Source organism: Pteropus vampyrus, unplaced genomic scaffold (assembly GCF_000151845.1).
Source record: "Pteropus vampyrus isolate Shadow unplaced genomic scaffold, Pvam_2.0 Scaffold3, whole genome shotgun sequence".
In the NCBI taxonomy this organism is placed as follows: Eukaryota; Metazoa; Chordata; class Mammalia; order Chiroptera; family Pteropodidae; genus Pteropus; species Pteropus vampyrus.
The window spans coordinates 13,930,449-13,945,324 of NW_011888784.1; the positions used below are offsets into that span (position 1 = coordinate 13,930,449).

Consider the following 14,876-nt stretch of genomic DNA (forward strand, 5'->3'; position numbering starts at 1 on the left):
CATATGAGCATGGTTCTCTATCATGAGTAAGAGAATGTGTGTGAAAAAGGTGGCTGTGGCCAGGGCTCCCCTCAGCTCAGGTTTAGTAGCTGGGCTAGGGGGAGTAGGGAAGCACGCTTGACCCCAATCAAGGACAAAGGATATCTAGAGATCTGCAATCGGTAACCTGGAGTACAGCTGAAAAAATCAGATTCCATGGGGCTGACAGAAAACCAGAGGGAGCAGGGAGAGCTAAGTAGATAGCAACACAGAGAGGGTGAATTCTATGACCACATCAGGAAGCATCTCTGGGAAACCCACAAGGAGTTGGGGGGCCCTGGGGGCCACCCCCATGGGCCAGAAGGGGATTCATACAGATACAGAGAGACAGGAACATTCTGTTAGGGTGACAAAAGACTATGCTGTATAAACTGAATCATCTTACCCCAATTAATTAGACTTCCAGATGTATGAAGAGAAAAATAAATCCATACCATGTGAGAAGTCATGGGATGGGTATCTGCTTCTTACCTCGACTAGGGAGTTTAAAGATGGACTTTTGTAAATAGAATAAAACACTTAATTGAAAACACTTTTTTCTTTCTTTTAAAAAGTAATTATTTGGCTGCAAATGTATCATTTTCTCCTCTGGCTCTGAGTCTCAAATATCTGCAAATATGCATTGCATAATGACCCTCTGGCAGGCTACAAAATCAAATCTTGTTGCCTTTCATGGAAGGAAAAATGAAGAATTAACACAGAATGACAAGGTTTTTCTAACCCAGGATTTCATTATCAACTCTGTGCCTTTTTAAGGCAAAAACCACAGGATCTCAAGGTAAACCTTTTAGGTTCTGGAAATCTGACTCTTGGTCAAAAGAAAGCCCTAGGACCCCTGGCTTTTCTGACTTCTTAATTTCATTTGAAGTTAAGTGGGAAAACCACTTGTGGCCATATCATGCAGTTTTTGTATATTTAAGGAAGGAACTGAGGCTTCTTTCTCAAAACCCAAGAGTTTTAGGTTGGTGCATCATCCATTCTTCTTGCAGAGTCCTCACTATCCAGACATGGGGTGAGGGGGGATGGTCAGAGGACAGAGACTGTATTGGTTTCGTAAATAAGAGGTGATTTCATTAGAACTACACTGAAAATAAACTTGGTGGATGCTGCTGGCTGTTGACTTTTGGCCACTAACCTGGAACTCAGCACATCTTGCAGGGCCATGGGAGGCCTTCCTTCATCTGACATCACAATGTCAAATGTGGGCATCACCCTGGTCTCCTTTTTAATAACATCCTAAACTCCGAGGCTTAGGCTGATCCTTGGCTCTGCTTTTATGTTCTCATAATGACTGACCCAGTGTTGAAAATAGGAGCCAGAGAAAAGATTTCTTTATTCAGCCGTGACATGTACCAAAAGTCCATTTTTATTGCAAAATCTTCCCCCATCTCCTTAGCTTTGAGGGTCCTCAATACCATCCAGAATGCCTTGGGGAGGAGCAGCTCCACATGAACGTGAAGGTTGGAGAGGGCTCCCAGCAGAAGGAAGGAAAAGATATAAAACATTGAAACAGGATATGAGATATAAATCTGTCAGCCTGGCTGAATCGGCCTAGTGGGTCCAGCATTCCTCAGCTTCTAAGGTCACCTACAGCAGTTTGTAAATAGAGTAATTTCCATTTTCCATAGAAAACAAAGCTAAATAAAAATAAGAAGGAGAAAAGGTTTTCCATTTCCTGAGAGAAACCATGGCTGTTTCTATTATGGAAATGGGGGTGGGGGGGTAGGCAGGAAATCTGTCATCAATAATACTAGGAAAAGGAGCATTGAGAAAAAATATAAGGGTCAACGAAGGACCTGTAACCCAATGGGTACTGCACACCAGTGCCTTCAAAAGAAAAGGACCTCCCACCCACCCAAAGGCATAATCGCTAGGACTCTAGAAGTCTGAAAGGAAGGTACAGCCTCAAACTAGATCTGTTCTTGACACAAAGACAAATCAGGGCCAAGAGTTCCTGTAGTACAGCAGAGTTCTTGGGAAGTAGAAAATGCAAGGCAAGGCCAAAAGATGACTGACCACTGAGAGCATGACGCTGCCTGCCAAAGTGAGGTGGCAGGGAATGTCGGGATGGGGAACCACATGCTCTGCAGGGCCCTCCAGAAAGCTATGTTGATTCTGTGATGTGCTTAAGTCAGGTTCAAACGCCTCACCCAGGCCCTCTAAACCCTCCTCTGCCTGACCCTGTTGTCCACCTCAGTCACTTTGATCTCCTCCGCGGTGCCCCACCCCACCCTCACCCCAAAAGCTGACCACATTCCAGCTTGGGTTTAATTTGCACCTGCTCAGGACAGGATCACTTCTTCCTACTTCTTCCAAAATCCCTCTCTAACTAGGTCCCGCATGGCCCCACCCAAGAACTCAGAGAGCACCGTGCCAGAGCCTTGCCTGACTTCCACGACACCTCAATTCTGGGACGGATCTGCCTCCTTGGCATGGCACTTGCACCGTGTGAGGGCCTCACAGTCAAGGCATGCTGATATGGCAGTATCCGTGGGAGAAATTAGATAGAGTCTCATAACTAAGCATTATTTCTTCAACTACAAAATGGGAATAACATTGTTTACCTCTCAGTGGTCTCAAGTAGATTAAAGGAGGTAATGCTTGTAAGGCAATCTAGAATGATACCTGTTGCCTGATAAATCTTTAATAAAAGTTGGTTACTTTTATAATGGATGGTAGAGCTGAAAGGCAGTCTCAAAGTCTTTCACCTATATATAGGGAATATGCATTTACATATCTACAACGTACAAATACTTCGGGAACTAATCATATGTAACTATGAAATATGGCAAGTAAGACTGATACATATCTATGGTATAATTTTTAAATTAAACATGAAAAGCCAGAGGTGCCAAAAGCATTTGATTAAAGCTTAAAAGAAGAAAACATAAAATGCATTCAAGAGCCATAAACTCTTTCCAATTTGAGTGTATTTTAAAATCTATAAAATAAGAGTCCTCATTTGCACTGTGATGGGGCTGGAACCAAGCTGAACAGCATTTCTTTCTGCAAAACCATCTCAGACAGGCTAACAGAAAGACAGGTGTATGATATGCAGACCGAATAAAATGTTCAACCAGAACCTCCTCTTACCTTTGACCCAATGAGAGTGTACAGCCACTGAATGGTTTCATTGTGGTTTATTACTCCATTCATCCCATCCACATACAACATAATCTGGCCCAAAGCTATAGAAATGAAGAGAAAAAGAAACAAGGAGACATTATGGTTTTGAATGTAAATATAATTTTCAATGGTCTTAATGTCAGTTAAGATTTTCATACTTTAAGTACACAGTATGTTAAGAACCAAATCTGAAGAGAATTCCTGGGCTCTGAAATTAGCGAAATCTCATTTCAGAGAGAAAGTATTAACCACAGCAGAAGGAAAAAGGGCTATTCCTGGTGTCTGGAAGATGCAATTAAGGCACCAAATCCAATGATTGCTGTTTCTCTGTGCCTTGATGTATAAGTGCATGTTTTCATGTTTCTATATCTGTGTGTAGTCCCAGACAGAGCAAAGATATCCACGAGATGGTGTCTGGGTCGTGGTGTCTTGACTATTGCTGGGGCCAAGAGGACAGATGAAATTTCCAAAAGCAACCTGTCTAGTGCCCCTGCCTGTAGCCCTGCAGATCCCAGATGCTACGGAAGAGTCCTGGGCTAATACCAGTTGAATCTTTTAGATGAGGGATACACATATATTTAAATATTATTTGCTATTCCTTTTAAAGATTTTTAGATTTTAAAATGTCAGAAATCATTAAAAATATCATTCGTCAAACATGAAGTCTTAAATTCTTAGTTAAGAAAAATATAGTCACCACATATTTTCATTATTCAAAAAGAAAACACAAGCCACGTTATTACCTTAAAAAATATATTAACTATTTTTTTCAGCTGCTAGTATCAAAACAGTTTGGATTCTAGATAATGGACAAAAAGCTACATCCTCTAAATAGATCTCCTAAATCTTATTTCACTCATAATAACTTGGCGTGTCATTGACATTTTTAGGCAACACTTTTTTTCTGGTAACAGTAGGACATCTCATTTTAGAATACTGAAAAATACAGAGGAATAAAGTGAAAATAATTTATAATTTCAAAATTTAAGACAGTCATTCTTAATATATTGATGTATTTTTCTTACATTCTTTCTTTTATGTATCACACACACACACACGTTCATACACAGGTTGTAGGAAACAGTCTATATGAAATGATGTCGGTTGAAAAGAAACACAAAACAGTGAGTATACACTAATTCTCCAGGAATACAAATATATGTGTGATGTTAGAAAACTTTTCTTATCCTATTATACAAAAGAGCAAGTAACCAAACCACATAATAATTCTGAGAAAAATTATGTTCCTAAATATGTGGAAACTCAAAAAAAAAGTTTAAATTAATTGACACAATAATTAGAATGACTATTGTGACATAATAATTAATTATTCTGGATACAATAAATAGAATATTTTTGGAAATAACAGATTCATACTAGATTTAATGGGGAAACACTGGAGCTATTTCTATAAAATCAGGAATCATTTTTAAATGCTGCACACTAATCCCATGATTATTTAACCCTGCTCTAGAGTTTCAGCAAATTTAATAAGACATGAAAAATAAAAAGAGGTAGGATGGTTGGAAATGAATAAAAAATACTGTCTTTATTTGCAAGACATACTATAGACTCAATAAAATATTCAGTTACAGAATTTAAATGAAGATCACGATTACAACCGCTTTTTCATCTGAACAAAAAATATGTATACAATAGACAAAGTTTGATATAAAAAGATAATACTAGACAAAAGGACATACGACAGTATATATGTTACAGGTTTAAATGATGTACTGCATAAATGATTCATACAAATGGATAAGAAAATACTAAATACCAATAGAAAAAGCCAAAAGCATTTCGTAAGAGAGACAACGTGCTGGTTTACGATAACACAAAAAGTTGTTCATTCTCACTATAACAAAAATGCAAATTAAAACAATAAAGAGGTGGCATTTCCACTTAAATCATCGAGGTATTTTAAAAAGAAATGATTAGGTTATCAGTTGCTGCAAAGGTTAAACAAGTAACTTCCTACATGGCAGGGCAAATTGGTACAAATCCTGTAATAAGGCTATTTAGTGCTATAATTGTATTTAAAATAGTTACTGTGTAGTTAGTGCCTACCGTGTGCCAAGCTCTGAGGGAGGACTTCATACGTGTTACTCATACGTGTTACTAATACAACAGCCCTACTGTGTAGTGGGTACTATCAGCCCCACCTGACAGAGGAAAAAACTGACACTCTGAAAAGTGAGGGAATGTGCCCAGAACCCCATCCCCACCAAGTGGGATCCACCTCCAGCCAGAGTGGGTGGGCTCCTCCGTGTCTGTGCTCAGAGACTCAAAGTCCTCTCCAGGCTCTCCCCTAGTCATGGTAATTCCAGGACTCTATCCTGAAGAAATAACTCTAAGTTAAAGAAAAAAAAAAAGATGAAGCAAAGATACTCACTGAAGTGCCATCTTTAAGATCAAAATATCAACTAAAACCTAAATACCTATCATAGTTTTAGAACAGCACACACAAAAATTTACCAAAGCCATGTCCTAAACTGTAAAATGTTTCTGATATAATAATTAAACAGTAGAAAACTATAAACATCACATAATTTAATAAATCACTAAAATCTTCATGCAGAGCGGGAAAGGAAATCCCATGATATAGTAAGCATTATGATTAGGTATATGTTCTTTGGATGTATTTTTCTCTATTTTTTTCTATTTTTTTCAGTTTTTTTATTATGAGCATTTATTAATTCTGTAATAGAAAAGTAAGCAAATATACAAAAAGGAACGAAGTAAGCCTGTATAAAGTAAAGTATTAGGTGCTTTTCTTGGTTTTTAGAATTTTTAATGGCCCATCTCTCTCAGTGTATCCCTTCCTCCTTCAGAAAGATGCAGTCCCCTCTTCAGGGAAGAGCTCTGAGAATTCAGCACGTTCTGTCCCATTTCCCCTTCTCCTCTCTCTTTTCTCCTCTCTCTCCCAAAACAAACTGGCAAATTTTCCTATTGAGTTCCACTGATGAAGAGGAGAACCAGAGGCAGATTTTAGCATCTTCTAAATCAGCCTAAAGGCACAGGGGAGAAACAATCTAGACTCTTCAGCCTTTGGGAAATGCAACCCTTTGGAGCACCCTGACCCCAAGGCTAAAAAGCCAGGAAGGAAGGTCTACACCCTAAATGCTCAAGGCCTCTGGGACTGCAGAAGGCCCAGGATGCCAGGACACCACTATAAACGGGAAGGCAAAGTGACTTTTAAAAGTCAAAGTGAATTTCTGTTGATTTTCTAGGATCTGTTGTCCAACAAGATTCAATTAACTGATAACCTTGGAAGAGGTTCATATCTAGTGGAATTCAATATTCTGAACACACTGATTTGTCACGATACTTCGGCAATCAAAAGCTTTCCCACTAGATCTTTTGTCTCCTAAACCCTAATGCTAAAGTACCGCTTCCTGTAAAACCTACTACAGACACAAGATGGCGCTAAATAGATTCAAGTGAGTTAATAGTGCGCTATGATTCAGCAGCAAAAAAACATCAACCTATTTAGGAAATGCGGGTCTGTGAATAAAATTCACACAGAAAGAAAAGTAGGTGGCCTAGGACATAGGAGCTACGAATATTAGTGATTTGCATAGGAGCCACGAATATTAGTGATTTGCATAATGAAGATGAGTAAGTCAGAATAGAGTGATTGGTAACAGCACAGGTCTAAAAAGAGACTGCCCAGGGCGTTTGTTGTTCTGCAGCTCATGGAGTTTACTCTAGGCATCTTTGTTAATTTTTTCCGTGCTTCATTTTCCTCCTCTCAAAACTAAGAAAGTAATACAGTAGTACCTATTTTTCCTGGGGTGCTGTGGGGATTGAGGTAGAACAATGCCTGACTCAGAGTAAGTGCTCTATAAATGTTAGCATTGTAAACTACCTCACTGCAGTCAAACTTCAATTATCTACTGAACAGAAGCACACACTGCAAGAATCTCAAAAACACACAGTGGGAGAGTGAGCCCTCTGCCTAACCCAAAGTACAAAGATTTTTTCCTATGTTTTCTCTAAAATTTTTACAGGTTTACTTTTTATATTTAGATATATGATCCATTTTGAGATAAATTTTTGTATTAAGTGTGAGGTTTAGACAGAAGTTCTTTTTTTTATGTACATGTCCAACTGATCTAACACTATCTGTTGACAGGACTATCCTTTATTTAGTTGGGTTTGCAAATTTGCCAAAAATCAACTGGCTATGCTTGTGTGGATCTATTTCTAGGTTCTCTGTTCTGTTCCATTGATCTGTCTATCCCTTCGCCAATCCCACACTATCTCGATTACCATAGGTTCACAGTAAGTCTTAAAATCAGGTAGTATGATTCCTAAAATGTCATACTTCCTTTTCAAAATTGTTTTGGCTATTCTTGTCTTTTTTGGCTTTTCATATAAATGTTAGAAGCAGCTTGCCAAAATCTACAAAAACTCTCTCTGGAAATATTACGAGAAATACATTAAATCTATAGATAAATTTTGGGAGAACTGACATTTTTACTATGTTGAATCTTCTAATACATGAACCCATTATGTCTATTAATTTAGATCTTCTCCGATTGTTTTCATCAGTGTTTTATCATTTTTTGCTATAGATCTTGCATATGATTTTTTGCTAAATTTAAAAGTATCTCACATTTTTTCAAGCTGTTGGAAATATTTTTTTAAATTTTCCATCCCAACTGTTTACTACTAGCATATAGAAATAAAATTGATTTTCGTGTGTTGACTTTGTATTCTATAACTTTGTTAATTGTCTTGATCCTAGGAGTTTAGGTTTTGTTTTTGTAGACTTCCCAGTATTTTCTACATAGACAATAATGCTGTCTGTGACAAAGAACAATTCTGTTTCTTCCTTCCCCTTCTATAGCTACCCCACTTCCTTTTCCTCCTTTATTGCACTGGTTAAGATTTTCAACAGGAGTGGTGAGAATGGACACCTTTGCCTTGTTCTCAATATTAGAGGGGAAAGCATTTAGGTTTTCACCATCAATTATGATGTTTGCTGTGGGTTTTTGTACATTGCCTTTTATCAAGGTGATGGAATTCCCCCCTCCCCACCCCCAATTTCTAGTTTGCTAAGAGGTTTTTTATTGTAAATGGATGCTGACTTTTGTCAAATGCTTTTTCTACTTCAACTGATATTATGTGTTTTTCTTCTTCACACTGTTAATGTAGTGGAGTACACAGAATTAATTTCAAATATTGAACCAGCGTTGCATTCCCTCTTAGCCATCATGCATCATTCTTTTCATATACTGCTGGAGTTGCTAATATTTTGCAGAGGATTTTTGCATCTTGGTTCATGATAGAAATTGGGCTGTAGCATCCTGTCTTTGTCTTGTTTAATATCATAGTAATGCTGGCCTTATAAAATGAGTTGGGAAGTATTTTCTCTTCTATTTTCTGGAAGAGATTGTATAAAATTAGCTTCATTTGGTTTTCAAATGTTTGGTAGAATTTGCCAGAAAACCATCTGATCCTGGAGACTCCTTTTTCTGAAGATTAACTGCAAATTAAATTTCTTTAACAGTCATAGTTAATAATATTTATAGTAATAGGGCTAGTTAGGTTATCTATTTCATTTTGGTTGAGTTTTGGTAGTTTGTGGTTTTTAAGGAATTGGTCCATTTCATCTAATGTATCAATTTTATGTACTTAAAATTGTTCATAGTATTCTCTTATTACTCATTTAATTTCTTTGGAGTCTGTCATGATATTCTTTCTTCATTCCAGATGTTGGCAATTAGTGTCTTTTTTTCTTTGTTATTGCTTATTTTTAATTTATTTTTATTTTTGTTTCACTGATTTTTCTTTCTTGTTTTCCTGTTTTTAATTTCATTAATTTCTACTCTTATCTTTATTATCTCCTTTCTAATTTTGGGGTTTCTTTTTTTCTTTTTATTCTAGTTTAAATGGGTGTTTATATATATATATTTTAATATGAGCATGTAATGTTATAAATTTCCCTCTAGGCATTACTTCAACTGCATCTGCAAATATTGATATTTTGTATTTTCATTTTCATTTAGTTCGAAATATTTTCTCATTTCCATTAAGAATTTCTCTTCAACATGTAATTTAGAAGTATGTTATTTAATTTTCAAGTGTTTGGAGATATTCCTGTTATCCTTCTATTATTGATTTATATAGTTTGATTCCATTATGGTCAGAAAACATAATTACATTATAATGTTCTTCTTTATCCTTTGCAATTTTCTCTATTCTGAAGTCTACTTTCTCTAATGTTAAGATAGCCTTCTTTTGATTAGTGTTTGTATCATTATTTCTGTATCCTTTTGCTTTTAAACTACCTATTACATTAAGTGGGTTTCTTATAGGCAGCATTTAGTTGGGTCTTGCTTTGTTTATTCATTCTGATTATCTCTGTCCTTTAATTGTTGTGATTAGGCCAGTTATATTTAATATAATTACTGATGCATCTGAATTTAGGATTATCATTTCCAATCTGTTACTTAGCCCATTTAATGAACTTTTTATTTTGGTTATTATATTTTTCAGTTCTAAATTTTCCATTTGGTTCTTATTTATATTTTCTATATCTTTCTTTGCTGAAACTGTTTTCCCATTTATTTCAAATAGTGTCACCCTTATTTCCTGAAGCATTTTTATACTAGCTGCTTTAAAGTATTTGAAAATTTTAAATCTGTGTCACATTGGCATTGTGATTTGTCTTTTCCCATTAAAGTTCAGATTTTCCTACTTTATTGTATATCAAGTAATTTTAACTTATATCCTGGACAGTTTAAAAATTATAAGACTTTGGGTTTTATTTAAATATTACAGAAAATGTTGACATTTTTGTTTAAGCAGGCAATTAACCTGGTTTAGTTAAAGCTATATCATGCTATGACCTGGCTTTTATGGGCTATGGTTCGAATGCCAGTTCAGTTTGCAAAGCCCTTGCTGTGCCATTTGGATCGGTCTTGCATGTGTACCCAGTGGCTGTTATGGGACTCGGGCAGCGATCTACCTTGTTAGCCAGTTCTCAAAATCTTTGCTATGCTGTTTAGGGTCAGACTCAAGCATGTACAGTTTGTGAAGAGCCCCGGCTTCACAAAAACTCTGCAGGTCACTTTCCTGAATGGCTCCTCCACTATCTCCCCGATACTTTTAGGTTTCCCGTGGCTCCCCTTCTTAATCCTTCAACCAGAGAGCTGGTCCATTATTTATCCTGCTCTGCCACCATCACTGCCTCAGGTCCAGCTTCCATTAGCTCTCCTGGATTATAGCAACTGCTGATCCCAGGTGATCTCCCAACCTTGACTTGACTGCCACTCTTTTTCTAATCCATGATAGATGTTGTTACCACTGGATTTTCCAAAGCATTAGAAATGTCAGCTGAAGCTGGAAAACCTTCTGGCTTCCTTCCTGCCTCAGGATAAGACCCAGGGCTCCTCACATGCCCTGCCAACCCTCCTGTCACCTTCTTGCCCGCACCATCTGGGTTCCCGTGTCTCTGAAACCTTGTGCTACCATACAAACTAAGGGCTTCGATTCTAAACCTATCGATTGTTAATTAGTTACATACACCTTGCATTTAAAAGAAGTCCTTATATATAAAATATATATTTATTCTACAAACCAGAGCTAGACTTAATTTTTTAGAAAAGAGTTTCTTACACATTGTAGATGTACAAGAAATCAACTCCAAATCACTTTTTTGCCTGCTTGTTCATGTCCTTTCCTTTGTCCTAGGATGCCAAAAATGCCATGCAAGAAGCTGAAAGGTAATTAATTCCTTCCTGGCAGAGTCGTCTGACTTTCTAAACAAAGAGCTCTTAAACACTGCTGCCCTGTGTGGTCTTTTAATGAACCCCTTACCCACCTCTTCTCACTCGGTATTACAGCGAGATCACAGGTCACATGTATTCTACCAACACTCAGAGAATCAAAAGCCGTACTACATTCTTAAGGGAGTTATACAGTTTTAGGCCTAAGGATTTTTCATGTCAGTTGTTTTATTTTTAAACAGCACTGTTATAACTATAGGTATATCACATTTTACTATAAACCATATAGTAAAATACATGATTAACTATAAACCAGCCCTTTCTATGTATTAGACAAGGCTTTGGTTTGTAAACTAAGTATCCACTTGCATATTTGATCCTACAGTTCTACTACAAAACAAAAGGTCCCTCCCACTGAAGTCTGAGTATTTCAATTTGCCTTTCTATAGCACCTTCCAACCTTTTTTATTTTTTATTTTTTTGTGTTTTGGGGTAACTTTAATTTTGATGCAATTTCAAAATTACACAAAAACTGCCAGAATAGTATAAGGAACTCTTTTTTTTTTTTTTTTGGCCCATATACATTTTACCCAGATTCGTTGTTTACATTGTGTACTCTTTTTCATTCTTTTTTTTTTCCTAAACTTTCGAAAATATAGTTTTCAAAATAAAAACTATATATTTTAAGGCATACAACATGATGATTTGATATATATATACACAGTGAAACAATCACTATAATCGAGCTAACTAACATATCATCTCCTCACATGGTTACCATTTTTGTGTGTGTGATGAGAGAACCTGAACTCTCTTTGCATGTTTCAGGAATTCAATACACTGTTATGAACCACAGTCATCATGCTGGTGCATTAGGTCTCTAGAATTATTCATTATGCTTTCCCACTCTTGACCTGATTTTCTTTTCACAAAAGGAGTAGGAAAGAAAATCTATTCTACAGCCATTCCATAAGATCAGATATTTTACCTCTTGAAAATCTGACTGCAAATAATTCCTATTTCGACCCAGAGTACAGAAAAAAATAGAATGGTTGGCTAAAAAATTAAAGACGAATTGCCTCATTACAAAGGCAATATTCTGCTACAAAGTTATTAGTGCTCACCAGAGAGTTTGGGGGAAGGGAAAGGGAGACCTGTGACTGGTGCATTGGGAGTGGAGATGGATGTTGCTGTGTTGTCAGATTGGAATCATTCTTTCTGGAGGCTTATGAAAAGCCTGCAACTGACTGACACGGCTTTTTTAAACCAGAACATTGTGAAGGCTCTGACTGTCACTGAGAGTTCTTAAGTCAACATCACCTCCAGAGAAGGAAAACCATTACTACCACTAAAATCTTATCTTCTGGGAAGGGCTAACCCATCTTAAAGATGGGGTTTCATATTATTTTAATCAGACCATTAAAACTTACTCTTCTTAACTCTAAAATGGATTTATTTGCTGGCTCCCAATTTCCATTTTCACCAGAGCCGCAGTAAATATTGAAAAGAGGTTGATAATGTTGACATTCTTGGAACTAAGTGGAGACCTTGGAGTCTGCATTATTATTATTCTCTCTTCCACTTAACTGTCTGCCCTAAATAACAAGCCCAGGCCCAGTTTTCCCCAAGGGCAGCTGTCAAAGAAATATTCTTTCAGCACTGATTACTGCATGAAAATTAAGAAGAAGCTGCCAATTCTAGACTGGAGACAAGAATTTAATCAGCACAAAAAGCTCCAACGAGGTGTCAAAGTTTGAGTCCTCTGCTGATATTTAGCAGTATTTGCAATGCAAATTTTCAGAAGCATTCTTAGAAAAATTACTAATGCCGCTCCACCCCAGGTTTCTTGCTTTCTAAAAAAAAAAAAGTCCCCAAGATAAATTTTTAAAGAAATCAGGCCTAAGGTCTTCTCTTAACACTTGCAAGTTTAATCAGTAACTCTCAGAGGACAGAGAGCCCTCTACCAGGACCCCTAAACCAGTGGTATGGTTCAACCTTCCCACCAGGACATGATGCGCCAAACTCTCTGCATCCTCTTCTGCCATCTAATGCCATACATTTATATCTGGAGTGTTCCTTCACCTCCCCACCAGCAGCAAAGTTTAAATCCCAGATGCCCATACTAAAGGTGAAAAGTAGGCCCTCACCCACCACCCATGCAGGAACAGTCTCATTACAGCTGAGGCTGTTGTCGCCTACACTCCCCAGCCTCTCTCGGTCTCTTCCACTCCACATTTCCCCATTTTTCTTTTTAGATAAGGAGAAACCAAAGGAATGAAGAAAGGTTTAATAGCTTCTAAAAAATATTTGGCGGACTCCTAATTTCTCCACAAAAAGGAAAAGTCGTTTTAATTATCTGTTCTATAATGACCTTTTAGGATTTATATCCCATGAAATACCAGTGGAAGCCCACAGACTTCCCAAGGCGTCTCAGAGCCAGAGATGAAATGAATGAGAAACTGACCCACAGGCTCAGCAGTGACCAGACCATCCTGCTCATCTCATGTGCTCAGTCTAACCCTGTTCTTCCCACAGGGATCTTGGGTGGCATCATGAGTCAATGACAAGGGTTCACTTGACAGTAACCCTGAGAGAAGCTCTTTCCATGGCTTATCAACCATTTACAACTATTAGGGAAGGGACACTCAAGAGGCATACACATGGGGCATCCTCCACCCCCTGAATGGCTCACCTGTACTCTGGGGTGACAGAGGCAAGAGGCATGAAGCTTGAGAGAGCAATTAAACCCAAGCAGAGTGGGCTGGAGCTCATAAGCACCCCAATTCATAGAAGGCATGATATTAGCCTGGGTAATTAGAAGGTTTCATGAAAGAGGACAATAGAGCCATAACTTAAAGGGCTGGGAACACTTAGCTGCAAGAAGACAGATGAGCTTCCAGGACAGTAGAAGAGAAAAGGTGTATCAAAGGTTCTCCTGATTTTTTCTTTCAGGACAGTTCAGCCCCCAGCTCCAAAATTCTACATTTCCATTAACATTTCTTACTACTCCAAAGCCATTTGTGGGGATGTAATATGAAATGTCTGGCACTAGGGGGAGCACTTCTAATAGCTGTTTATACCTGCAGCCCCTGGCATCCTAGATGTGACTCCATAAAAAACAGAAATACACTTTTGAGCAACATTTAAGGTACTCACTTTATAGTTATATCCCAATATATTAATCCTGTGTTGTGCTCAAGGATTCCAACGCCTTTACAATTTAACTTCCTAAAAAAAAATCCAACTTAGCAAATTTCCTAGTTACAAAAATTTTACCAACTATTAGTGAGTAAATCTGCATCTAGATGCGACTCACTGCTAGCCCCTGCAGGGTACGGGCCCTCTCTAGGATGTCCCTCTGCAGCCTCCTGAAAAGAACTTGTGTCCTGCGATTACGTTGGTGGCCAGCATCCCAGGCAATGACCCTGCTCAGGGTTTTCAAGCCAGGCTGCAGAGGAAAACTGGTGCCTGAGAAGCCTTATTTATGCCACAGTTCCCCACCTTTGGCCCTACCTTCAGCACCTGATTTAATTGGTCCTGAGTTTAGAGCTGGCATCATGTTTGTCAAAGTTCCGCAGGTGATTCTCCTGTACAGCCAGGGATATGAACCACTGGTTCATGCTAAACCAAACTATCACCTAAGAGTTCTGCTGGATTAGAGCCTTCTCCCAGCTCACTCCAGCGCCTGCTTCTCACCAAGACCAAACACAAACAAACACAGGAAAACCAAGTTCCATGCTTTCCAGTGGGACAGAAGACTGTGGATTGGGACAAGGTAAGTGATGCTGCTTCCTACCAGCCCAGCCCGCTTCCCCCAACCCTATTCCAAATTGCTGAAAATGGCTCCTGGGCCTTATCATGTTTGATGGACAGTTTCAAATTTTCAGGTTTTAAAATTGTAACATCATACAAGTAAAGAGTGTTTTTAAATAAAACAATCTGTTTCTTTACAGAGGATTTTATTACTTTATT

General features: G+C 37.9%; 1 protein-coding gene across 1 annotated transcript in view; it reads right to left on the reverse strand.

The window, feature by feature from the left end:
- Positions 1-14,876, reverse strand: part of FHOD3 (formin homology 2 domain containing 3) — a 406,356-nt gene that overhangs the window by 172,052 nt on the left and 219,428 nt on the right. The window contains exon 6 of the mRNA XM_023532085.1: positions 3,133-3,227. Coding sequence (XP_023387853.1) covers positions 3,133-3,227 — 95 coding nt within the window. The remainder of the gene's footprint in view (positions 1-3,132; positions 3,228-14,876) is intronic.